This window comes from Podarcis filfolensis, assembly GCF_964270895.1.
Source record: "Podarcis filfolensis genome assembly, chromosome: 6".
In the NCBI taxonomy this organism is placed as follows: domain Eukaryota; kingdom Metazoa; phylum Chordata; class Lepidosauria; order Squamata; family Lacertidae; genus Podarcis; species Podarcis filfolensis.
In genome coordinates this window covers 97,111,499-97,135,673 of record NC_139609.1, presented here as the reverse complement: position 1 = coordinate 97,135,673, position 24,175 = coordinate 97,111,499, and the positions used below count along the sequence as shown (strand labels likewise).

The window sequence follows — 24,175 nt, the reverse complement described above, 5'->3', positions numbered from 1 at the left end:
TAGCCGTTCCTCATAAGGCATCATTTCCAGGCCTTTGACCATTTTGGTTGCCCTCCTCTGGACACGTTCCAGTTTGTCAGTGTCCTTCTTGAACTGTGGTGCCCAGAACTGGACACAGTACTCCAGGTGAGGTCTGACCAGAGCAGAATACAGTGGCACTATTACTTCCCTTGATCTAGATGCTATACTTCTATTGATGCAGCCCAGAATTGCATTGGCTTTTTTAGCTGCCGCGTCACACTGTTGGCTCATGTCAAGTTTGTGGTCAACCAAGACTCCTAGATCCTTTTCACATGTAGTGCTCTCAAGCCAGGTGTCACCCATCTTGTATTTGTGCCTCTCATTTTTTTTTGCCCAAGTGCAATACTTTACATTTCTCCCTGTTAAAATTCATCTTGTTTGTCTCGGGAGACAATGGAGTCTACCTCCAGGGGTGTCAGCAATACTGAAGTGGCCTCTTCAGGGCACAAGCCTGGCTAGTGTGTGTGGAAGTCTTGGGCTGTTCCTGTTAGGATACTGATGTTCCGTTCCACCTAAACAGATGTGTGGAGCTGTGCTATATCACATACAGTGGTACCTCAGGTTAAGTACTTAATTTGTTCCAGAGGTCCGTTCTTAACCTGAAACTTTTCTTAACCTGAAGCACCACTTTAGCTAATGGGGCCTCCTGCTGCCACCGTGCCGCCGGAGCACGGTTTCTGTTCTCATCCTGAAGCAAAGTTCTTAACCTGAAGCACTATATCTGGGTTAGCGGAGTCTGTAACCTGAAGCGTATGTAACCTGAAGTGTATGTAACCCGAGGTACCACTGTATCTGTTTACATTCCAGCACAGCTTGCTGGGAACTTCCGTTTGTGTATAGCTTTTGCTTTATGCTTCTTGCCTGGACATGAAAGGGAGAAGACATGTTTTTCCCCCCTTTGTCCTGTTGTATGCTGAATAAACTGCTTGTAAATACGCTGTAAAGGTAAAGGGACCCCTGACCATTAGGTCCAGTTGTGGCCGACTCTGGGGTTGCGGCGCTCATCTCTCTTTACTGGACGAGGGAGCCGGCGTACAGCTTCCGGGTCATGTGGCCAGCATGACTGAGCCGCTTCTGGCAAACCAGAGCAGTGCACAGAAACGCCGTTTACCTTCCCGCCGGAGCGGTACTTATTATTCAAACAGTGAGCTTCTATTCACGTGGAGGAAGCCTAAAAGGCCATTAACTGTTAATAACTCATTCTCGAATTGCCCCCCTTAAAAATCAAATTGACCCGCTGTGGGGCGTGTGCCCCACGTTGGGAACCACAGTTCTAGTCCCACCCTAGGCAATTCAGGAATCATAGCTACACCACAGAGCTTCAGGATGCTTTTACCCTCATCCTTAGAAGACGGACGGGAGAGGTGGAGACCAGGACCCTCCCGCTTTTTCCTTGAGAAAGGTGTATTGTAAGGTTATTCCCGCAGCTCCCTCCTCTGGGTGGAATGGCGCCAGGCCCTGCTAGCCAGGCTCCCCGTCTCTCTGCCTGCCCCTTACCTCCAAGACATGAAGGATGGCTTGCCGGTACGAAACCAACTTGTGGAACGTGGTGGAGTTGAAATGCTCCTGGAACGCCAACAGCCCCACCAGCTTGTCTACCGAGACCTGCGGTGGAAACGGCAAAGCTCAGCCACAGGAACAAGACGGCTTCCCCCGAGATCAGGACAGGTCCATGGGGCTGCTTTGAGGAAAATCACCCACCCACCGCCCCCTGCAAAACTCCTCAAGAGGAGGGAGAGGGGATGCTGGGCTGGGAGGCAGTTACAGGGCCTTCTCAGTGGTGGCTCCGACCTGGTGGAATGCTCTGTCCCAGGAGACCAGGATTCAACCTACTTCCGTCAGGCCTGTAAGACAGAGCTATTCTGCCTGGCCTTTAATTTGAATTCAGCCTGATCTTTTATTTCCCTTTTCTTCCTTCCCTCTCCCCTTTTATGAAGATCACCTGCTCTGATACCCCACAGCTAACCCTCCCCTGCCCTCCTCTCTGGCCCAAGTAGGAGCAATTCAGCCAGCAAGGCCTGATGATTATCTAACTGATTTTTGAATTTTATTGTTATTCCTGTTTTTATACTGTATTTTATGCTGCTTTTATAATAGTTTTAAAGTGTTTTAATTTTGTTGTTAGCTGCCCTGAGCCCGGTTTTTGAACCGGGAAGGGCAGGGTATAAATAAATTATTATTATTATTATTATTATTATTATTATTATTATTATTATTATTATTATTATTTCTGGAGACCCAGACAGGAGAAGGCTGCTGCGCTAGTACAACTCCCGCATCCTGCAGACTGTTGTATTTACAGGGGGTTCGCGGTGAGCTTGCCATCCTATAGCATGGCATAAATGCTCGGCATTGCCAGGGCCACCACCATCTGCCATCCTTCCCCCCCACCCCAACACTTGGAAGATGCGAGTAGCCACTTTCAGAAGTGCAAAAGGAGGTCCACAAATACTCCTTGTGTCTGTCCCAATGTCTGAATGGCTCAACTCCAGGAATCACGTTTCAAGAAAGGCTCTGGGAAGGACACACAAACACACACACCCCAGTTCGTATCTGGATTTGAGGACTGAAGAAAATATTGGTTTACAGAAGATGGAATGGTTGGGTGTTAATGAGTGAACACTATATTTAGCTGCAGGACAGAGAACTGGAAGTCTTTTTATCTTTCTTTAATCTTCTCTCTCTCTCCCTCTCTCTTCTTTCACTTTTTCTTTCTTCCTTTATTTCCCATTTTGCTTATTTCTGCCTCTGTTCCTTTTTACATTCTTTCATTTCAGTGTATTATAAAAAAATATACCGCATTTTTTGCTCTATAAGACTCACTTTTTCCCTCCTAAAAAGTAAGGGGAAATGTGTGTGCATCTTATGGAGTGAATGCAGGCTGCGCAGTTATCCCAGAAGCCAGAACAGCAAGAGGGATTGCTGCTTTCACTGTCCAGCCATCCCTCTTGCTGTTCTGGCTTCTGAGATTCAGAATATTTTTTTCTTGTTTTCCTCCTCCAAAAACTAGGTGCATCTTGTCTGGTGTGTCTTATAGAGCGAAAAATACGGTACTTTGTTTTGGGTATGAACTTTTGTATATCTTTAGACAGATATATACAGAGAGAGGGAGATAAACACAAGCATACACGCGCGTATATATACTGGATGAGTGCAGGTGATTTTCCTGGTGCCCACTGACAGCATTTCCTTTGTGTATTCTTCATTTTACCTCGGGGACGAGATACCAAGTGCCCCACCAGCATCCAGCATCGGCAGCCCTCCCCCTATTTTCCCCTCACCTCCGAAAACTTTCCATCGCCAAACCACTGGACCCAACGTATCCCAGGGGCCGCCTTGCGGTTGAATGTGGCCTTCCATGACACGACGATGGCGGGCCACCAAGCAAAGCCCCTGATCTTCCCCCAGACGAGCTCGCCGATTCGAAAACCCTTGCTGTCCTGGAAAAAACCAAATGAGATTGAAGATAAGCAAGCGGAAAGAAACGGCCCGCTAACGGGGAATTTTCAGGGAGCCCCTGTGGCCCATTAGTGGCTCTTGAATCAGTGGCTCCATGAAGCCCCCAGGGTCACCAACGGTAATAATAATAATATTATAATAATTTATTATTTGTACTCCGCCCATCTAGCTGGGTTTCCCCAGCCACTCTGGGCGGCTTCCAAAAAAGATTAAAAATACATTAAAATGGCACACATTGAAAACTTCCCTGAACAGGGCTGCCTTCATAGATGTCTTCTAAATGTCAGGTAGTTGTTTTTCTGGTGGGAGGGAGTTCCACGGGGCGGGTGCCACTACCGAGAAGGCCCTCTGCCTGGTTCCCTGTAACTTGGCTTCTCGCAGGGAGGGAACTGCCAGAAGGCCCTCGACGCTGGACCTCAGTGTCCGGGTAGAATGATGGAGGTGGAGATGCTCCTTCAGGTATACTGGACCAAGGCTGTTTAGGGCTTTAAAGGTCAGCACCAACACTTTGAATTGTGCTCGGAAACGTACTGGGATCCAATGCAGATCTCTCAGGACCGGTCTTATATGGTCCCAGCGACCACTCCCAGTCACCAGTCTAGCTGCCACATTCTGGATTAGTTGTAGTTTCTGGGTCACCTTCAAAGGTAGCCCCACGTAGAGTGCATTGCAGTAGTCCAAGTTGCCGTCTTTTGCTGCCTTTCCATCAGCAATTTTGGGACAGGCAAGATGCTGAACGAAGCATGCCTTTGTGCCTGAAGCAACAGGGTCCTTTTAGGGTTGGCAAGCGGCTTTCAGGAAAAGGCTGGGACTGGACTCAAGATCTGGAAGGGCCCCCCAGCAAAAAAGAAAAGAGAAAAAAATGCTAGGGTGCCTTTTTATTGTTGTTGGCAACAGCGGGGGTCTCCAGCGCAGTTTGCACAGCCACTGTTGTGCCCACCGGCATTCCAGCAGTGGAATTCAATAAATCCACAAGGCTCCAGGGACAGTTTGCTCTCCCTGCTCAGTTCTTGCTCCCAGTAGTCTCCCGCTTCAACAGGCCCAAACATCTTGACATGAGCCAACAGTGTGACGCAGCAGCTAAAAAAGCTAATGCAATTCTGGGCTGCATCAATAGGAGTATAGCATCTAGATCAAGGGAAGTAATAGTGCCACTGTATTCTGCTCTGGTCAGACCTCACCTGGAGTACTGTGTCCAGTTCTGGGCACCACAGTTCAAGAAGGACACTGACAAACTGGAACGTGTCCAGAGGAGGGCAACCAAAATGGTCAAAGGCCTGGAAACGATGCCTTATGAGGAACGGCTAAGGGAGCTGGGCATGTTTAGCCTGGAGAAGAGGAGGTTAAGGGGTGATATGATAGCCATGTTCAAATATATAAAAGGATGTCACATAGAGGAGGGAGAAAGGTTGTTTTCTGCTGCTCCAGAGAAGCGGACACGGAGCAATGGTTCCAAACTACAAGAAAGAAGATTCCACCTAAACATTAGGAAGAACTTCCTGACAGTAAGAGCTGTCAGTAAGAGTGGAATTTGCTGCCAAGGAGTGTGGTGGAGTCTCCCTTCTTTGGAGGTCTTTAAGCAGAGGCTTGACAACCATATGTCAGGAGTGCTCTGATGGTGTTTCCTGCTTGGCAGGGGGTTGGACTCGATGGCCCTTGTGGTCTCTTCCAACTCTATGATTCTATGATTCTATCTATCTCTGTTTTCAGACAGGGCAGCCATTTTGCGTGACGACACGTCCCCCGCGGCAGCCATTTTATGACTGGCGCCCAATGCACTCTCTCAAGATCCCAGGTGTGACCCTTGGCCCCCCAAAAGTTTGCAGACCCCAGAGCTAGAGACTGGAATCAAAATCCTTTTGATAATAAAAACAAACTAAAAAATATATAGTATAGGGCGGTATATAAATTCAATCGATCGATCGATCGATAAAATTAATTAATTAATAAAAAAATTAGTCGCATAAGCGAAATCCATCTGCAATGCTTTGCCCAGAAACCACGGCCGGGAGACCCCAAAAAAAGAGGTCATGGTGGTGCAGTGGTTAGAGTTCCAGGCGAGAACCAAGGAGCATAGCTGTCAACCATCCCTTATTTGGCGGGGAACTCCCTTATCCCAGCGCTGTGTCCCGCTGCTGTCCCTTATTCATGATGTCCCTTAAATTTCCCGGGTTTCAAAGGAAGCAGCTCCTCTCCCTCCCTCCCTGCCGGCCAGGGAGGAGGGAGGCTCTAACTGTGTTGCTTGGCTGCGTTGCTCACCCAATAAGAAGTCTAAGAACGACTGGGGGGTGGAGCTTGCATGCCTTGTGCCAATCAAATGGGCTGCGTTGCCTGGGGACTCGCCTTTGCTCAGTGCTTCCCAGCGGAGAGGTGACAGTGGTTTTCCTTGCTGCATCCCCTTTGCCGGGTTGCTGCGCTGTGGGAACCACCACTTGAGGCTTCGTTTGGCTGCTGGCTGGGCTTTCTGCCTTTGGCTTGGAGGGGCTCAGAAGTTGAACATACCTGTGCTCCGAAAACCCCTTATTTTGGCTGCTGGTCCCTTATTTTCGAGGCTGCTGGTCCCTTATTTTCAAATCTGTAAGTTGACAGCTATGCCAAGGAGAGACCAGGGTTCGAATCCCCACTCGGCAAACATGAAGCTCACGGTGTGATTTGGGGGGCCAGTCGCTCCCTCTCAGCCTAGCCTCCCCTACAGGGTTGTTGTGGGGGGTTGAGCTAGAGAGCAACATAAACCGCTTTCATCTCCATAGAGGAAAAAGTGAGACATCTCCAATTCTATGATTCTATTAATGCAATGCATAAATGAAAATAAGGATGCAGGTGAGGTTTTGGTCATTATACTGTAATCTTTCCCCCAAAATAATCCATGTGTGCTGCTCCAGAATACAACCCCTTCTTCTGACCACCCTGGGTTTCAGAGCTGCCCACCCCCTTGCTAAGCTTCAGCCAGGTAGCCACGCCAACCCCCTCCCCACCAGGCAAAAGCAGCCCCACCTGGTATTCCTCTGCATCTCTCGGGGTCCCTGTCAAGAGGCAGCCATTTGGTACCCCAATATTGCTGCTGCCGCCGCTCTGACCGGACTGCACAAAGTTCTCCTCTGAGTAGTCCACTTGGGCAGATGCAGAGATTCTCCTGGAAAACTGGTAGAGAGGAAGAAAAGAGCTGAGCTCCTTGAGAAAAGAGATGGATGAGGCCACGGGATTTCTGCCAGGTTCGTTTTTGGTGAGGCACCGGTGACACATGTGCAAAAAGGCCTGGCCCCCAAAAAACTGGTAAGAACCATTTATGGAGGTACCAGGTGGCTAGATGCTAAAGGGAAAAACCGTCGGAACTCCGCTCGGCCAAGCTGATAAGGCCTCATCTTCCTCTGAGCTAAGCCTTTGAAATCACCTCCGACGTGTTTAATGACCTGAGCCTTTGATAAGGCCTCAAGCACATTCTATCCAGCAAGGTTCCCAGCACAGGGAAGAGACGAGAGGTTTGGCTACATTGTAAAGAGTTTTATTTTCTAGCTACGCAGAACTGAAAAGACATCCTCTCTCTATGAAAGCAGAGAGCAACTGAACAAAGGAAACAGGAAACCACTAACATCATATCCCGTCTCCCCTCCCGTGAGATTTCCAAGAGTCTGGACTGTCTCTGCAATGTAAACAGAGTCCTGTGACTCCCAGCAGCTGCTCAGTGAGAAACAGAAACTAACATCCTCCCCCTTTCTGTGAACACCACTGGGCAGCGTGTCGCTACAATCTCAGTACAAACCCAGTTTCTGTACATAGGTACAGTGCTGATCCCTTGGAACAACCTTGGACAATAAATCAGCAGGAATTTCATTACCTGGCATGTAGGACACCGTTACGAGTCCTTTCTGAACACATTCTCTAGCATGTTGAAGCATCAATTGCAAGTGCTTCGTGCTTTGCTTACAACCTTCAGAAGTCAGCAAAGCCAAACATGCTTTGTTGTCCTGATAAACCTGGATTGGACATTTGACAGGAATTCTCATGTCTTTGCACAACTGTAACAACCATTCACAATCCACAAGTGAACAAGACAGTGCATTCAGTTCAGCTTCACAAGAACTTAAGCTTACTGTTATTTGCTTCTTGCACGACCAGAGCTGTTTTTGTTAGTTTCTGTTTCTCTGGGCGAGGTACAAGGAGGGTTCTAATATGTGCAGTATAGGAAAAATGGATTGAGCAAGTGTTTGTAAGGACTATGATTTTATGAGAGTGTGGGGTGCTGGGGTGGTTGGATACAGGATGAACCCCCAAGATGACGTCTATCTAGCCATATAGTGTGGGTTCTAATGTATGGTTACCAGACATCCCCATTTCCCGAGGACAGTCCCCAGATTTACAAATCAGTCCCCATACAAAATCTATTGAAGTTGAAAAGTTTCCCCGGATTCATTGAAACAATTCTGGTAACCTTATCCTAATGGAAATGCTCTCCCAAACACCTTGGACACTGTCCAATAATGAGTTATACAGTGGTACCGCGGGTTACATACGCTTCAGGTTACATATGCTTCAGGTTACAGACTCCGCTAACCTAGAAATAGTACCTCGGGTTAAGAACTTTGCTTCAGGATGAGAACAGAAATCGGGCTCCGGCGGCGCAGCAGCAGGAGGAGGCCCCATTAGCTAAAGTGGTGCTTCAGGTTAAGAACAGTTTCAGGTTAAGTACGGACCTCCGGAACGAATTACCGTATTTTTTGCACCATAACACTCACTTTTTTCCTCCTAAAAAGTAAGGGGAAATGTCTGTGCGTGTTATGGAGGGAATGACTACGGGTGGCATGTCTACGGATTTTCCTCCTCTAAAAACTACGTGCGTGTTATGGTCGGGTGCGTGTTATAGAGCGAAAAATACGGTAAGTACTTAACCTGAGGTACCACTGTATCTGCCCATGCGATGCCCACCTGGTGGAAACTCTAGCTCACATGGCCCTTAAATGTAAAATGTATGATGATCTCCATACATTTTACATTTAAGGGCCATGTGAGCTAGAGTTGTATGATGATCTCCCCCCTTCATGGATCACTGCCTTGCCGTGGCGAAGGGGCTTGAATAACTCAGAGAAGCTATGAACTATGCCGAGCAGGGCACCCAAGATGAACAGGTCATAGTGGAGAGTTTTGACCAAACGTGATCCACCTGGAGGAGGAACCAGCAAGCCGCTCCAGTATCCCTGCCAAGAAAACTCCATGGACAAAGACAACAGGCATATAAAAGTTATGACGCTGGAAGATGAGCCCCTCAGGTCGGAAGGCGTCCAACATGCTACTGGGGAAGAGCGGAGGACAAGTACAAGTAGATCCAGAGCTGATGAAGCGGCTGGGCCAAAGCCGAAAGGACGCTCAGTTGCGGATATGCATGGAAGCGAAAGGAAAGTCCAATGCTGTAAAGAAAAATATTGCATAGGAACCTGGAATGTAAGAACCATGAATCTGGGTAAGTTAGATGTGGTCAAAAATGAGATGGCAAGAATAAATATTGACATCCTGGGAATCAGTGAACTGAAATGGACGGGAATGGGCGAATTCGGTTCGGATGACTATCATATCTACTACTGTGGGCAAGAAACCCGTAAAAGAAATGGAGTGGCCCTCATAGTCAACAAAAGACTGACGAAAGCTGTACTGGGATGCAATCTCAAAAATGATAGAATGATCTCGATACGAATCCAAGGCAGACCTTTTAACATCACAGTAATCCAAGTTTATGCACCAACTACTGGTGCTGAAGAAACTGAAATTGACCAATTCTACGAAGACTTACAAGACCTTATAGAAGTGACACCAAAGAAGGATGTTCTTCTCATTATAGGGGATTGGAATGCTAAAGTAGGGAATCAAGAGATAAAAGGAACAACTGGCAAGTTTGGCCTTGGAGAGCAAAACGAAGCAGGGCAAAGGCTAATAGAGTTCTGTCAAGAGAACAAGCGGGTCATCACAAACACGCTTTTCCAACAACACAAGAGACGACTCTACACATGGACATCACCAGATGGGCAACATCGAAATCAGATTGATTATATTCTCTGCAGCCAAAGATGGAGAAGCTCTATACAGTCAGCAAAAACAAGACCTGGAGCGGACTGTGGCTCAGATCATCAGCTTCTTATAGCAAAATTCAAGCTTAAACTGAAGAAAGTAGGAAAAACCACTGGGCCGGTAAGATACAATCTAAACCAAATCCCTTATGAATACGCAGTGGAAGTGAGGAACAGGTTTAAGGATTTAGATTTGCTGGACAGAGTGCCTGAAGAACTATGGGTGGAGGCTCGCAACATTATACAGGAGGCAGCAACTAAAACCATCCCAATGAAAAAGAAATGCAAGAAAGCAAAGTGGCTGTCCAACGAGGCCTTACAAATAGCGGGGGAGAGAAGGCAAGCAAAATGCGAGGGAGATAGTGAAAGATACAGGAAATTGAATGCAGATTTCCAAAGAATAGCAAGGAGAGACAAGAAGGCCTTCTTAAACGAGCAATGCAAAGAAATAGAGGAAAACAACAGAATGGGAAGAACCACAGATCTGTTCAAGAAAATCGGAAATATGAAAGGAACATTTCGTACAAAGATTACCATAATAAAGGACAAAAGTGGTAAGGACCTAACAGAAGCAGAAGACATCAAGAAGAGGTGGCAAGAATACACAGAGGAATTATAGCAGAAAGATATGGATGTCTCGTACACCCCAGGCAGTGTGATTGCTGAACTTGAGCCAGACATCCTGGAGAGTGAAGTCAAATGGGCCTTAGAAAGCACTGCAAATAACAAGGCCAGTGGAAGTGATGGTATTCCAGCTGAACTATTTAAAATTTTAAAAGATGATGCTGTTAAGGTGCTACACTCAATATGCCAGCAAGTTTGGAAAACTCAGCAGTGGCCAGAGGATTGGAGAAGATCAGTCTACATCCCAATCCCAAAGAACGACAGTGCCAAAGAATGCTCCAACTACCGCACAATTGCACTCATTTCACACGCTAGCAAGGTTATGCTTAAAATTCTACAAGGAAGGCTCAAGCAGTATGTGGACCGAGAACTCCCAGAAGTGCAAGCTGGATTTAGAAGAGGCAGAGGAACCAGAGACCAAATTGCAAACATGCGCTGGATTATGGAGAAAGCTAGAGAGTTCCAGAAAGACATCTACTTCTGCTTCATTGACTATGCAAAAGCCTTTGACTGTGTCGACCACAGCAAACTATGGCAAGTTCTTAAAGAAATGGGAGTGCCTGATCACCTCATCTGTCTCCTGAGAAATCTCTATGTGGGACAAGAAGCTACAGTTAGAACTGGATATGGAACAACTGATTGGTTCAAAATTGGGAAAGGAGTACGACAAGGCTGTATATTGTCTCCCTGCTTATTTAACTTATATGCAGAATTCATCATGCGAAAGGCTGGGCTGGATGAATCCGAAGCCGGAATTAAGATTGCCGGAAGAAATATCAACAACCTCAGATATGCAGATGACACAACCTTGATGGCAGAAAGTGAGGAAGAATTAAAGAACCTTTTAATGAGGGTGAAAGAGGAGAGCACAAAATATGATCTGAAGCTCAACATCAAAAAAGCTAAGATCATGGCCACTGGTCCCATCACCTCCTGGCAAATAGAAGGGGAAGAAATGGAGGCAGTGAGAGATTTTACTTTCTTGGGCTCCATGATCACTGCAGATGGTGACAGCAGTCAAGAAATTAAAAGACACCTGCTCCTTGGGAGAAAGGTGATGGCAAACCTAGACAGCATCTTAAAAAGCAGAGACATCACCTTGCCAACAAAGGTCCTTATAGTTAAAGCCATGGTTTTCCCAGTAGTGATGTATGGAAGTGAGAGCTGGACCATAAAGAAGGCTGATCGCCAAAGAATTGATGCTTTTGAATTATGGTGCTGGAGGAGACTCTTGAGAGTCCCATGGACAGCAAGAAGATCCAACCTCTCCATTCTGAAGGAAATCAGCCCTGAGTGCTCACTGGAAGGACAGATCGTGAAGCTGAGGCTCCAATACTTTGGCCACCTCATGAGAAGAGAAGACTCCCTGGAAAAGACCCTGATGTTGGGAAAGATGGAGGGCACAAGGAGAAGGGGACGACAGAGGATGAGATGGTTGGATGGTGTTCTTGAAGCTACCAGCATGAGTTTGATCAAACTGCGGGAGGCAGTGGAGGACAGAAGTGCCTGGCGTGCTCTGGTCCAGGGGGTCACGAAGAGTCGGACACGACTAAACGACTAAACAACAGCAACATGATGATCTCCGCCAACAATTTCTAGACCATCTATGTACTCCAACATGGAAACCAAAGACGGAAGTTATGCGCTTCTTATTACAGGAGAGAGACTAGGAGCTCACCAAGACAGTAGCCAAGTTCCTCTATTTGATTTTTTGTCGCTGAAGCATGCCACAGGATCCTGCCCTTGCTGGAAACCCACAGAGGTGAGGCGGATCGCTCGCCTCTTCTGCCCTTTGGCGGGTGACTGTGTCGTTCGGGTGGCGACAACATCGCACTGGCCTATCTATTCTGAATGTATTCTGAATGTTCTTATGTGATGCCAATAAAGATTACTTGACTTGAGTAATGAGTTATGAAACGAAGCCTGAGCAACGGGGAATTTTGTGTGAGCCTCTGTCCTAGAACCCCCAAGGGGAATTTCCCCTCGCAATGTTCACGAGGTGGGGAGCATCACAACGAAATGCATCACCCGTGCAGATTATGGTCCAGAAAGCATGGCTGAAAGCTACCTGATGTGTCCAAGCCTCTTCCCTGCTCATGAAAACTAGCGTAATGAGTTTGTGATGGACACATACCAGCTTGGTTGGAGGAGGATGGGCTGGTCTGACTTCTCCCAATTTGGGATTGTCCGTTAGTTAATGAATTTTGGAAACAGATTGGTATAGAAATATCGGGAGTTGTGGGTAGGAAGGTGGAAATATCTAAATTAATGGTTCTTATTAGTCTGTGTAGCACTGAGTTTAAAACAAAAGAGGAATGTAAATGGGTAAAATTGATGGTAACTGCAGCCAGACAGGTTATAGCCAGTAATTGGAAAAATGCAGAAGAACTAAGGGTGAACCAATGGAGGAAAAAACTGAACAATAATTTTAGAATATCTAACTGTGAAGATACACAGAATGAAAGGGTTTAAGGTCAGTGAGAAAGAGGAGGATTGGTTTGAGAAGATATTGAATTATTTGGGTAGGTTTGAACAATTTGGGGCAATTAAAATGTTAAAAGTTAAATAAACCTTGTGGACGGAGGAATATTAACATATATTAAATTGTACATATGGTTGATTGAATATGTTATTATTGATTATGTATACCCAATGTATCAGTCGCCTGGGGTGGGTTCACTGTTTGTGTTTTGGTTGTTGGTAAAAAATAAAAATTTTAAACATTAAAAAAAAAAAGACTTCTCCCAATTTGGCGGTTCAAAGGACTGTCAGCCCAGTTTTGATTCCCCCATCTGCTAAATCAGGGGGTGAAATCTGGGGTGTAACAACAGATGAGGAGGACTGGCAAAGGGGTCATTTTCCAGATCACAAGTTGACCAACTCCACTACCTCCCTGGAAAGGGCCAGCCTACAGGCTGTTGGGATACTGCCAGGGAGACAGGCATCTCCAGATGATCCATCAGTCTCCCGTAGAACAGCATCAGTCAGTTAGCGACACAAGCCTCAGACACATTCCAGGACTCGTGCACACCCTTGCAGCAAGACTCCGCAACAGAAGATGCACCCAGAAGAGCATATTTACAACTTTATTCAATGTTGGTCAGGACAAAGGAAAAACATGACTGCCTGCCTTCGTGTTGAGGCAGCAGAGTCGCTAACTGACTGGTGCTGTGTTACGGGAGACCGATGGATCGTCTGGAGATGCCTGTCTCCCTGGCAGTATCCCAACAACAGGTTATGGGCCCAGCACACTTCCGCTGCGCCAGATCTGTTGTCTAAGGTTGTTAACAGAGAACAACTTAAGGTTTATGTACACAGGTTGCAATTGGGTTGAACCACAGGTACTACAGATTACACAGAAAGGGGGAGGATCTTAGGATATCCAGCTTCCCTCTTCTACCTCAACACATGCTACAATATCCTTAGACCACCGCAGACAGACAGACACTGCAACCCAAACCTCACCCTGATTTTGTGTCGCTCCTTGAAGCTCTCCACGCTCTCCACGTCGTCTTTCACATTCTTCTCCTGCGCAACGGGTCCGGCCTGGAAGACGATGCGGGGAGGGGGCTTCTGCCGCAAACTGTTCTCCCAGCCAGCGGATCCGCGCCTCCGCACCTGGGAATCGAAAAGGATTGGTGTCGCTCACTGCCCAGGTTTGTCAGGGGCGGGCGGGACAGAGAAAGGTGACCGCCTGCCCTCGTTTCATTGGGGAAGGGGTGACGTGATCCTGCCATCAAAGCTGGCACAGCAATGGAAATTCAGGGGTAGAGCGATGGCCACCAATTGAGGCAGAGTGAAAAGAGGATTCGACAGATTCGTGGAAGGCAAAGCTTTCTAGGGCTATTAGCTGCAATGTCTATGTTGAGCCTCTATATCGGCATGTCTTTGAAGCAGCTGGAAATCCAAAGGGGGGAGAGCATTGCTGCCCCACCCAGGCCCATAGCTATCAACTTTTCCCTTTTCTTGCGAGGAATCCTATTCGGAATAAGGGAATTTCCCTTAAAAAGGGGGAAAGTTGACAGCTATGGGCCTAAAAGTTGACCTGGCTGGTTATGGCTGCCCCTGACAATTTATACCACTGATTCCCAAAGGGGACGTTGGGATAAGCTGGAGGATGCTAAGAGGCAAGGGGGCAGCAGGGGGGCATTGGAGGTGTCCATGACTATCACGCTTTGATAGTCAAGGGGTCAGACTAGATGATCCTCGTGGTCCCTTCCAACCCTACAAGTCCAAACTCATCGGTTTTGTTGAATTAATTAAACTGAACAGTTTTAACGGCCTTTCGGATGAATGTGAAATTAATTGTTACTGCATTGAATTTTATTATCATATGTGGTAGGAATGTAGAGAAATTTTTTTAAAAAGGGAAATGATATATAATGAATTGAAGAAAATGTTTAAAAAGACATTTGTAAAAAAAATCCAGAAGCATTTTTGTTAGGGATTGTAGGACAAGACCTGCCAAGGAAAACAAAGAATTTATTTATGTATGCTACAACAGCACAAGAGTCTTGATAGGACAAGGATGGAAGAATGAGGAAACCCCAGAAAAAGAACAGTGGCAAGAGAAATTGATGAACTACGCAGAGTTGGCTAAATTGACATACAAACTGCGTGATAAGGACAAGTGTGACTTCAAAGAAGAATGGGAACTTTTTACAAATTACTTAATTTTATTGTGCTACTGTTTTCCTTATACTGGGTTGTGCAATCCGCTGTTCTGAGTTACACTTTTTATAAGGGATGGTGAGGGGAACAGGGGGTGAGTTTATGGAACCAAAAGACAGGTGGCCCACAAACATTTTGGGAACCGCTGGTTTGTATTATGAGCAACTGATAAACGTGATGTGACATTCAGGGTTTGGAAAAAGAACTCACCTCCTCCTGGCCTTCTTTGGGGACCTCCTCATCCTGTTCCTTCCACTTCGCCTTGCGAGGCACTTTCTCTGCGTCATCGACATCTGCACAACAGGAAACGGGGCTTCGACTCAGCTTCCTCCCATTTGGGCCAAGCCACTGGGGAACCCCCCCCAACCCACCCCAGAACCTGCTCACCTAACACAGTGGTAAGGTACCCCTGCCCGTTTGGGCCAGTCATGTCCGACTCTAGGGTTGTGCGCTCATCTCACTCTATAGGCCAGGAGCCAGCGCTGTCCGCAGACACTTCCGGGTCACGTGGCCAGCGTGACAAGCTGCATCTGGCGAGCCAGCGCAACACACGGAACGCCGTTTACCTTCCCGCTGGTAAGCGGTCCCTATTTATCTACTTGCACCCGGGGGTGCTTTCGAACTGCTAGGTGGGCAGGAGCTGGGACCGAACGACGGGAGCGCACCCCGCCGCGGGGATTCGTACCGCCGACCATGCGATCAAGAAGTCGTAGGCACTGAGGTTTTACCCACAGCGCCACCCGCATCCCTAATACAGTGGTACCTCGGGTAAAATACTTAATTTGTTCCAGAGGTCCGTACTTAACCTGAAACTGTTCTTAACCTGAAGCACCACTTTAGCTAATGGGGCCTCCTGCCGCTGCTGCACCGCCGGAGCACAATTTCTGTTCTCATCCTGTCCCACTGTACAACTGATAGAATTCTACAGGATGTGGCATTAATGTGTGAAAACATTCAAGATCCAAGGATCCCAGGTTTGCACCGCCAGGTGCTGGTGATGGGCTTAGGCATCACAACACCATCGCTGCCACCTAAAGCCCTAGAGCCGTTTCAGTGCCCTCTATTTTTAGTGCCCTTCTGAAACGCAGGAGCTTCAGCCAGGAGCCAACCGCTGCACCAAGCCTGGCTCCACAGTCTGCTTGGGATATAAATAATAATAATAATAATAATAATAATAATAATAATAATAATAATAGATTTATACCCCGCCCTCCCCAGCCAAGACCGGGCTCAGGGTGGCTAACACCAAATATAAAAACAATTGATTGAAATACTGTTTAAAAAACAAGATTAAAATACAACATTAAAATGCAGCCTCATTTCAGTGGAAACTGAATCAAAACTTTTTCGCACCTCCTCAGCCAAAGAGGTGCCAAACCAGCAGCCTCTGTGAGTGAGCAGGAGGCGGACTCCCAAGGATACCTGCATTCTTCTGCTTCCTTTTGACTTTCAAGGTAGGCTCAGCCTTCTCCTTGGCTGGGTCACCGCAGCTTCCATTGACCAAGACCAGGTTCTCCTCCTCGCTGTCCATCGTCCACTGGACCACCTTCTCCTTCTTCATGTTAACCTGCAGGACGGGAGGCACAGGTGCTTTAGCTGAGATACCTGCATTGCAAGGGGTTGGAGTAGATGGCCCCTGCGTGTCCCATCCAACTCTGTGGCCACAGAAGCATCAGACAGGGCTGCCAAACACCTGGATTTACCTGGACATTACCAGCATTTCAAAGGCAGGGGGAATTTCCGAAATGTGGTGCTTTGCCCCTGGCAAAATAAACTAACGAGATTATGTAGAATTAGCGAGACTATCAGCAAGGCCATGAGGCGTTACAGAGGAAAAAATTGCCAGAGAGTGGAATATATACAGAGTCAGTTAAGTTGTGGGTGAACATATCAGACGACACAGCGATTCTTCAAACAGCTCTTCTTTATTCAGAGGCCAGAACAGAACTGAACTGAAGGCCTCAGTCAGCCTGCTTATATAGAGCTCCAATACAATGTTACTGTAGCAACTTTCTAAAACTATCCAATCACTGAACGTCACTTTCGATCCTTCATTTGCATAACTATCTACAGTATCCCCCTGCTGGCCCAGGGTGAGAACTTCAGTATATAACAGAGTCTACGTAAAAGAACATTGTCAAAATATCAGTCCGTTGGTAGGTCTTGATTGAGTTTCTGTGTGTAAATAGAACAACTTGAAAATCTTTAAGTACTGGTAAGTTAAATAATAGGTTGAAAACAAGTTAAGTGCGTCTTTAAGGAATTTGACTCGGAACACAATGGGAAGATTTGAGGTCATGTTAAACTGAATTTCAGAAGGATATAAAAAACAAGTCTCAACCAAGGATTGAATGAATGTTTATTTTTATTTTGATAACAACCTTTATTGATCATTTCTCTTGTGCAGTTTTCAAAAAACCAATAAAGCAAAAAAGAAAGTCTTGTTTCTTTGGCGATTTGGTAAAACACAAAACAAAACGCACCACAATTATTCAGTTTTCATTTTTAGTTTTATTTAGTTCCGTGCTCACCACCTCTTCCGAATGTGAGTCACCCAAGCAATGGGGGGTGAGGGAAGACTGTAGCCCCCTAGAGAACAGGCACAGTCAATTTCCAGGGAAAGTATAGTCCTTTGGTTGCATTTAAATGCCGCAGGTAGAAGAACAAGCAACCGTGGAATAGCATTGTCTTGTGGAAAGATTCCCCAGTTTTTAAAAAATCACGTTAATTAAATTTGCATCCAGTTCTAAATATTTCAGCATCTGGGCATGAGGAGAGTGGACTCCCTTTCTACACAAAGGAATAAGGAATAAGAAAACGCAGACTGACTTCCTCTACTGCGGCTTCTCTGCTTAATCCTTTGATGTGCATCTTTCTCTGTATCCACCGAACCCCTTTGTAACTGCTTTGTTTGCTTTTCATTACCTACCAGGCATTCACCTCCCATCTGCTCAACACGGGACATTGTATTGCATTGCATCGTCATTATAGAAATGAAACCGAGTGCAGAGTTTATTTTAGTCGTCCCTATAGCTTGTTTGTACAAAACAGGCTGGCGTACACAGTTCGTTCTTCTGAATAAATGAAAATTATCTAACCCCCAAAATTAAATTTCAGGCTTTTCTAGGGTAAACTTGTAATCATAGGCAAAACAGGTTTGTTTGTTTTTGCCAAAGGCGCATTCTCAATGTAAAATCACATGTTTTTAAAAAAGTCATTGGTGTTCAAAAACAACTATTTTTGCTACACAACCCGACTATACCTCTTCCCTTGGTTTTAATGTATCTACATGGTGCTTATAGTCTGTTTGTTTGTTTGTTTGTTTGTTTGTTTGTTTGTTTGTTTGTTTGTTTGAAGGTTGCTTTGGGATAAAGTGAATGACAAATTTAACAAATAAATAAACCCAGTGGTTTTGAATCTGGGTTTCTCCCCAGTGTGACACTCTAACCACTATCCCACATTGTCCTTCCACAGCCCCCACCCAACATTACTGAATAAGAACCACCCAAATATTTAGGTGGTCTAAACCACTGAGCCTCTTGGGCTTGCCGATTGGAAGGTCAGCGGTTCGATTCCCCTCGACGGGGTGAGCTCCCGTTGCTCAGTCCTTGCTCCTGCCAACCTAGCAGTTCGAAAGCACGTCAAAGTGCAAGTAGATAAATAGGTACTACTCCGGCGGGAAGGTAAACGGCGTTTCCGTGCGCTGCTCTGGTTCGCCAGAAGCGGCTTAGTCCTGCTGGCCACATGACCCGGAAGCTGTACGCCGGCTCCCTTGGCCAGTAAAACGAGATGAGCGCCGCAACCCCAGAGTCGGCCATGACTGGACCTAATGGTCAGGGGTCCCTTTAACCTTTACCTTTAAAGTGTGTAGTTGCCCAAGGCAAAAGGTGCGGTGGCCCCCTTCCCCATCACAGAATTGTAAAGTCATCTAGTCCAACCCCCAGCAGTGCACAAACTGGACTGGCCCGGCCACTGAACCTTCAGCGCTGCTGATGGAATGGCCAGAGCAGGGGGGCTCCAAAGGAGCAGCTGGCAGCTGATACACCTACTGCCCACCCACCCCCAGTACCTTCTGCCAGATGTTGCACCATCCAGATGTTTCTGGACCTCACGGTTAACTGCGTTTTATTTATGTTTTAGCACCTCATTTTTATACCACTCCTCATAACATCCCAGATCCGTTCGCAAAATATATAAACTACAAAATAAACAGAACCAAAGCAAAACAGACTGAAACCAACAGCAGCAGGAAAATACTTATTGCAGACTGTTCCCTAAATAAAGTAGTGTGCTGCCTCGCAAAGACCCAAGTCTCTGACCACTTGGCATGCTGGCTGCGACCAAGGGAAGCACGCACCCAACAACCTCCGGTCAGCCACTCTTGTTTTTGAGTAATATATTTAAAAGGTTACGAATTCAGCCGGGTCTTCCATCACTCATTTTCACAAATTCCTCATTCTTTCTCCAAGCGTGACATACACACATACCATATTGGCATATTTTCTGAACCTAATTTTTTAATTATTATTACTATTTAAAAAGTGGTCCTCAGTCGAACTGGTGCACATCCACACAAGCCTTTTTTGCTCCAGACAAGAGCGAAGCGAGAAAAGCCAAGGAAGGTTTGCAGCTGGAATAATGACAGATGATATCCTCTTCCTTTCTGAGCTAAGCCAACGGCTTAATTTATCAAAGTCCAAGGCGGCTTGGCCTCCCAAAGCAATTGTTTTACGTGGGGAGAACGATGTAAAGAGGCACTTTGGAATGAGTGATAAAATAGATTTTCATTTACAAGGCCAGGGTTAAGTGCGACTCAGGGGCCTCCTCCCTCGACTACAGAACCTGCAACGGTCTTGCTGAGAAAGACAAAGGCTGAATTTATGTGTCCGTTTATTCCATTTTCACGACGTCCCCCTAACTGTTAAATTCCACATTATAGCTGAGCTTCCACATGATGCAAAAACCACTTCCAGGCACTGAGCACAATGGTGCATCCACACAGTTTATTTCCGCATTATACATGGGCTTTTGAGCATCATAAAATCCACTTCCGAAAACAAGAGTGGAACAGAGCCATTTCAGCACTTATTTCCAGGTTACTTGCTTCCGGGGAAAAATCAATTTGCAAGCTGAGATTCCTACATTGCAAGGGGTTGGACTAGATGCCTCTGGGGACCCTTCAACCCTACAATTCGATGCTTCTGTGGACACCTGAAGGGCCACAGCTTCCACACTCCTGCTATACAGTCTCTTGATTAGTCACAAAAAGAAATCGCCACCCCACCAGCCCAGGCACTGCGCATGTGCACGGCATGTGTTTGGTGTGGCTGCATCAGATTAAAGTGCTGGTTTTAACCTTTAAAGCCCTATACGGCCTAGGACCCTCGTACCTACGGGACCGCCTCTCCAGGTATGTCCCACAGAGGAACTTACGGTCTTCAAATAAAAACATCTTGAAGATCCCGGGGCACAGGGAGGTTAGGCTGGCCTGAACCAGAGCCAGGGCTTTTTTGGTCGTGGCCCCGATCTGGTGGAACGCTCTGTCACAAGACACTAGGGCCCTTCGGGACTTGACATCTTTCCGCAGGGCCTGCAAGACAGAGCTGTTCCACCTGCCTTTGGCCAAGGCACAGCCTGACCCCCTCCTTCTGTAATCCTCATAGCACTCTAGCCCAATGGTTGCCATTAATTTGATTTTGAATTGATTTTAGAATGCATTTCAATTAATTGATTGTGATTTTATGTAGACTGTGTTATTTTTATTGTTGTTAGCCACTCTGAGCCTGGCTTCGGCTGGGGAGGGCAGGATATAAATAAAATTTTTATTTTTATTTTATTATTATTATTATTATTATTATTATTATTATTATTATTATTATGAGTTTGGTGTGGCTCCATCTAGCACAACTTGTGGCAGACTTGCTGGGGGCGTGGAATTGGCCAACATCACCAGGGCTGATCTCTAGACAAAGGTCTTGTGTTGGAAGAAGACTCTGAAAGCCAGCAATGCACTGTTTGGGAACAGGTGCTTGGCTCCAACCTGAGTCTGGGATGGGCTATGAAAAACACTGTGATTCTTCTATTTAATGAAAGCCCTGTGAAGCACAGATGACAACAAGCAGAGACAAGGGGCCTTTTTGGAGTGGCAGTTTGTGATTGTAGCATTAAGCACATGGGAACATTAAGTCGAGCTGGCTGGGTCAGGCCAGAGAAGTCCACAAGCAGAATCTGAACACAAGGGCCCTCTCCCTTTCTGTGGGTTCCAGCAACTGGGATTCAAAGCACTGCTGCCTCCAGCTGTGGGAACAGAGCAGAGCCACTGTGGCTGGTAACCATCATAGTCCTCTCCTCCTCCACTGTTTTGTCCAGTCCTCTTTTATAGCCATCTAAGTTGGGGCAGCGAGTTCCACAGTCTAATTACATTTGCTGCATGTATTAATCCTTTCAGCTCCTTTCCTCTCCCACCTCATCTGACAAATCAAAACACTTGTGCACTTAAAAAAAACACCACCAGGACCTATTGCAGCAGCTTTCAGGCCCATGAGACTCCAAATTCCAGCATGTCGGAGGTGTTTCATTCTGTCCTTACAGATGACAAAAAAAGGTGAAAAAACCAACCACAAGAAACTGGTGGGGGGGAATATCGCCCTTTTTAGTACAGTGGTACCTCTGGTTGCGAACGGGATCTGTTCCGGAGGCCCGTTTGCAACATGAAATGAATGCAACCCACAGCGGCGCGCCTGCGCACGTGCAGGTTGTGATTTGCCGCTTCTGCGCTTGCGCATGACGTCATTTTGCGCATGCGCGAGCGGCGAAACCCTGAAGTAACCCTTTCCGGTATTTCCGGGTCACCGCAGGACGTAACCTGAAAGAACGTAACATGAAGTGCACATAACATGAGTTATGACTGTAATGCCGAACTCACTTCAGCCAGGACAGGCCTTCCTAGGGGGAATTTGTGTTTCCTTGTGGACAATTCAAAAACATCCATTTTGAAACACCCACGTCCTTGCATTTTTCAGGGCACGTCCTCAGGAGTTCTGCCTACAGTGTTTTCAAAGATGCTTTCAGTTGTCCACAAGGAAACATAAGTGCCCCTGCAGAAAGCCTGTTTTTGGCAGAAATGTGGTAGGAATTAATAAACAGTGCAATACTCTTTATTCAGCGCCTTGATACGGGTTCCCCCTTTTTGGTCTTCCTCATTGGATGCGTATATTGTCTCCCTGCTTATTTAACTTATATGCAGAATTCATCGTGCTAAAGGCTGGGCTGGATGAATCCCTAGGCGGAATTAAGATTGCCGGAAGAAATATCAACAACCTCAGATATGCAGATGACACAACCTTGATGGCAGAAAGTGAGGAAGAATTAAAGAACCTTTTAATGAGGGTGAAAGAGGAGAGCACAAAATATGATCTGAAGCTCAACATCAAAAAAGCTAAGATCCTGGCCACTGGTCCCATCACCTCCTGGCAAATAGAAGGGGAAGAAATGGAGGCAGTGAGAGATTTTACTTTCTTGGGCTCCATGATCACTGCAGATGGTGACAGCAGTCAAGAAATTAAAAGACGCCTGCTCCTTGGGAGAAAGGTGATGGCAAACCTAGACAGCATCTTAAAAAGCAGAGACATCACCTTGCCAACAAAGGTCCGTATAGTTAAAGCCATGGTTTTCCCAGTAGTGATGTATGGAAGTGAGAGCTGGACCATAAAGAAGGCTGATCGCCAAAGAATTGATGCTTTTGAATTCTGGTGCTGGAGGAGACTCTTGAGAGTCCCATGGACTGCAAGAAGATCCAACCTCTCCATTCTGAAGGAAATCAGCCCTGAGTGCTCACTGGAAGGACAGATCCTGAAGCTGAGGCTCCAAGACTTTGGCCCCCTCATGAGAAGAGAAGACTCCCTGGGAAAGACCCTGATGTTGGGAAAGATGGAGGGCACAAGGAGAAGGGGACGACAGAGGACGAGATGGTTGGATAGTGTTCTTGAAGCTACCAGCATGAGAGAGGCAGTGGAAGACAGGAGGGCCTGGCGTGCTCTGGTCCATGGGGTCACGAAGAGTCGGACACGACTAAACGACTAAAGAACACTGGATGCCTCCCATTTCTGCGTGTTGTGTGCATCCTTGCAAATGCCAGAATTTCTCCACAAATGCCTGTTCGGCTCTGACCTTCATCTCTGGAGCTCTGCACTCTCTGCAACAAAGGGATGGCAGAAAGCAGGCAGTTGTGTCCTGGGTAGAGTAAACCTGCCAGCCAGCTGCTTACTGAAATCTCATTGATCCTGCACATCTGCTCCCAGACCCAGGACACAATGGGGGAGGAAGCTGCCTGGGCATGTGGGACCCCACCCTGCTACACACAGACCCGCCTGTAAATCAGGCAGGCAACCAGAAACCGTCTCAAAGGGGTTTTCCTCCAAAGAGAGATGCCTCGCGTGGAATGCAAGGGTCAGGACCCAACTCTGTTTTCAAATCATTTAACAGTTTATTCCAGGGCTCAGCCAAATCATGTGTGAAGTGCTGGTTGAGGAAGAGGCTATCCCTGGCCATGTGCAAAGTGCTTTTCCTCTTCAAGGGAGAAAACACAAAGCCCTGGATTGTGTGTCCCATGAAAAATGTAAAGAATTAAAGAAAGGCTACTATGTTTAGAAAAGGAGCTGCCCTCTGTATCTCTGCATGATTTGCTGCTCAGGTTTTATTCCTCCCGTCAGCCTCCCTTGCAGAGCAGATAATTCTGCTGCAATCTCTGCCTTTTGCTCCTGATGCAAGCAGTGCCATTGAAGCACATGGCTTCAGAGGAGGAGGAGGAAGAGGAGGAGGAAGAAGAAGAAGAAGAAGAAGAAGAAGAAGAAGAAGAGGAGGAGGAGGAGGAGGAGGAGGAGGAGGAGGAGGAGGAGGAGGAGTTTGGATTTGATATCCCGCTTTATCAATACCCTAAGGAGGCAGCTGCAGGCAGGGACTTTGTGGTTCAGTTCAGACCATGATTATTAATTTCATTTCTATACCACTTTATCTTTTTAAGAAGTCAAAGATAAAGCATACGTTCAAAGCAACATAATTAACAGGAAACCGAAATATTATCTTAAAAAATTCCAAAATGAAACAGTTGCCTTAGCCCATGGGTAGGCAAACTAAGGCCCGGGGGCCGGATCCGGCCCAATCACCTTCTAAATCTGGCCCGCGGATGGTCCGGGAATCAGCTTGTTTTTACATGAGTAGAATATAAAATGCATCTCTGGGGTATTTGTGGGGTATAGGAATTCATTCATATATTTTTTTCAAAATATAGTCCGGCCCCCCACAAGGTCTGAGGGACAGAGGACTGGCCCCCTGCTGAAAAAGTT

The 24,175-nt window shown here is 46.6% G+C and overlaps 1 protein-coding gene across 2 annotated transcripts in view; it reads right to left on the bottom strand.

Moving 5' to 3' along the window:
- Positions 1 to 24,175, bottom strand: part of DNMT3B (DNA methyltransferase 3 beta) — a 60,158-nt gene that overhangs the window by 22,070 nt on the left and 13,913 nt on the right. The window contains exons 2-7 of one of the 2 annotated variants that reach the window (XM_083618561.1): positions 16,254 to 16,398; positions 15,042 to 15,124; positions 13,626 to 13,778; positions 6,475 to 6,621; positions 3,303 to 3,461; positions 1,519 to 1,626 (exon numbers count right to left, since the gene is read on the bottom strand). In XM_083618561.1, coding sequence (XP_083474687.1) covers positions 1,519 to 1,626; positions 3,303 to 3,461; positions 6,475 to 6,621; positions 13,626 to 13,778; positions 15,042 to 15,124; positions 16,254 to 16,392 — 789 coding nt within the window. In that variant the 5' untranslated portion in view covers positions 16,393 to 16,398. The remainder of the gene's footprint in view (positions 1 to 1,518; positions 1,627 to 3,302; positions 3,462 to 6,474; positions 6,622 to 13,625; positions 13,779 to 15,041; positions 15,125 to 16,253; positions 16,399 to 24,175) is intronic. The other variant, XM_083618562.1, reaches the window with a different exon arrangement.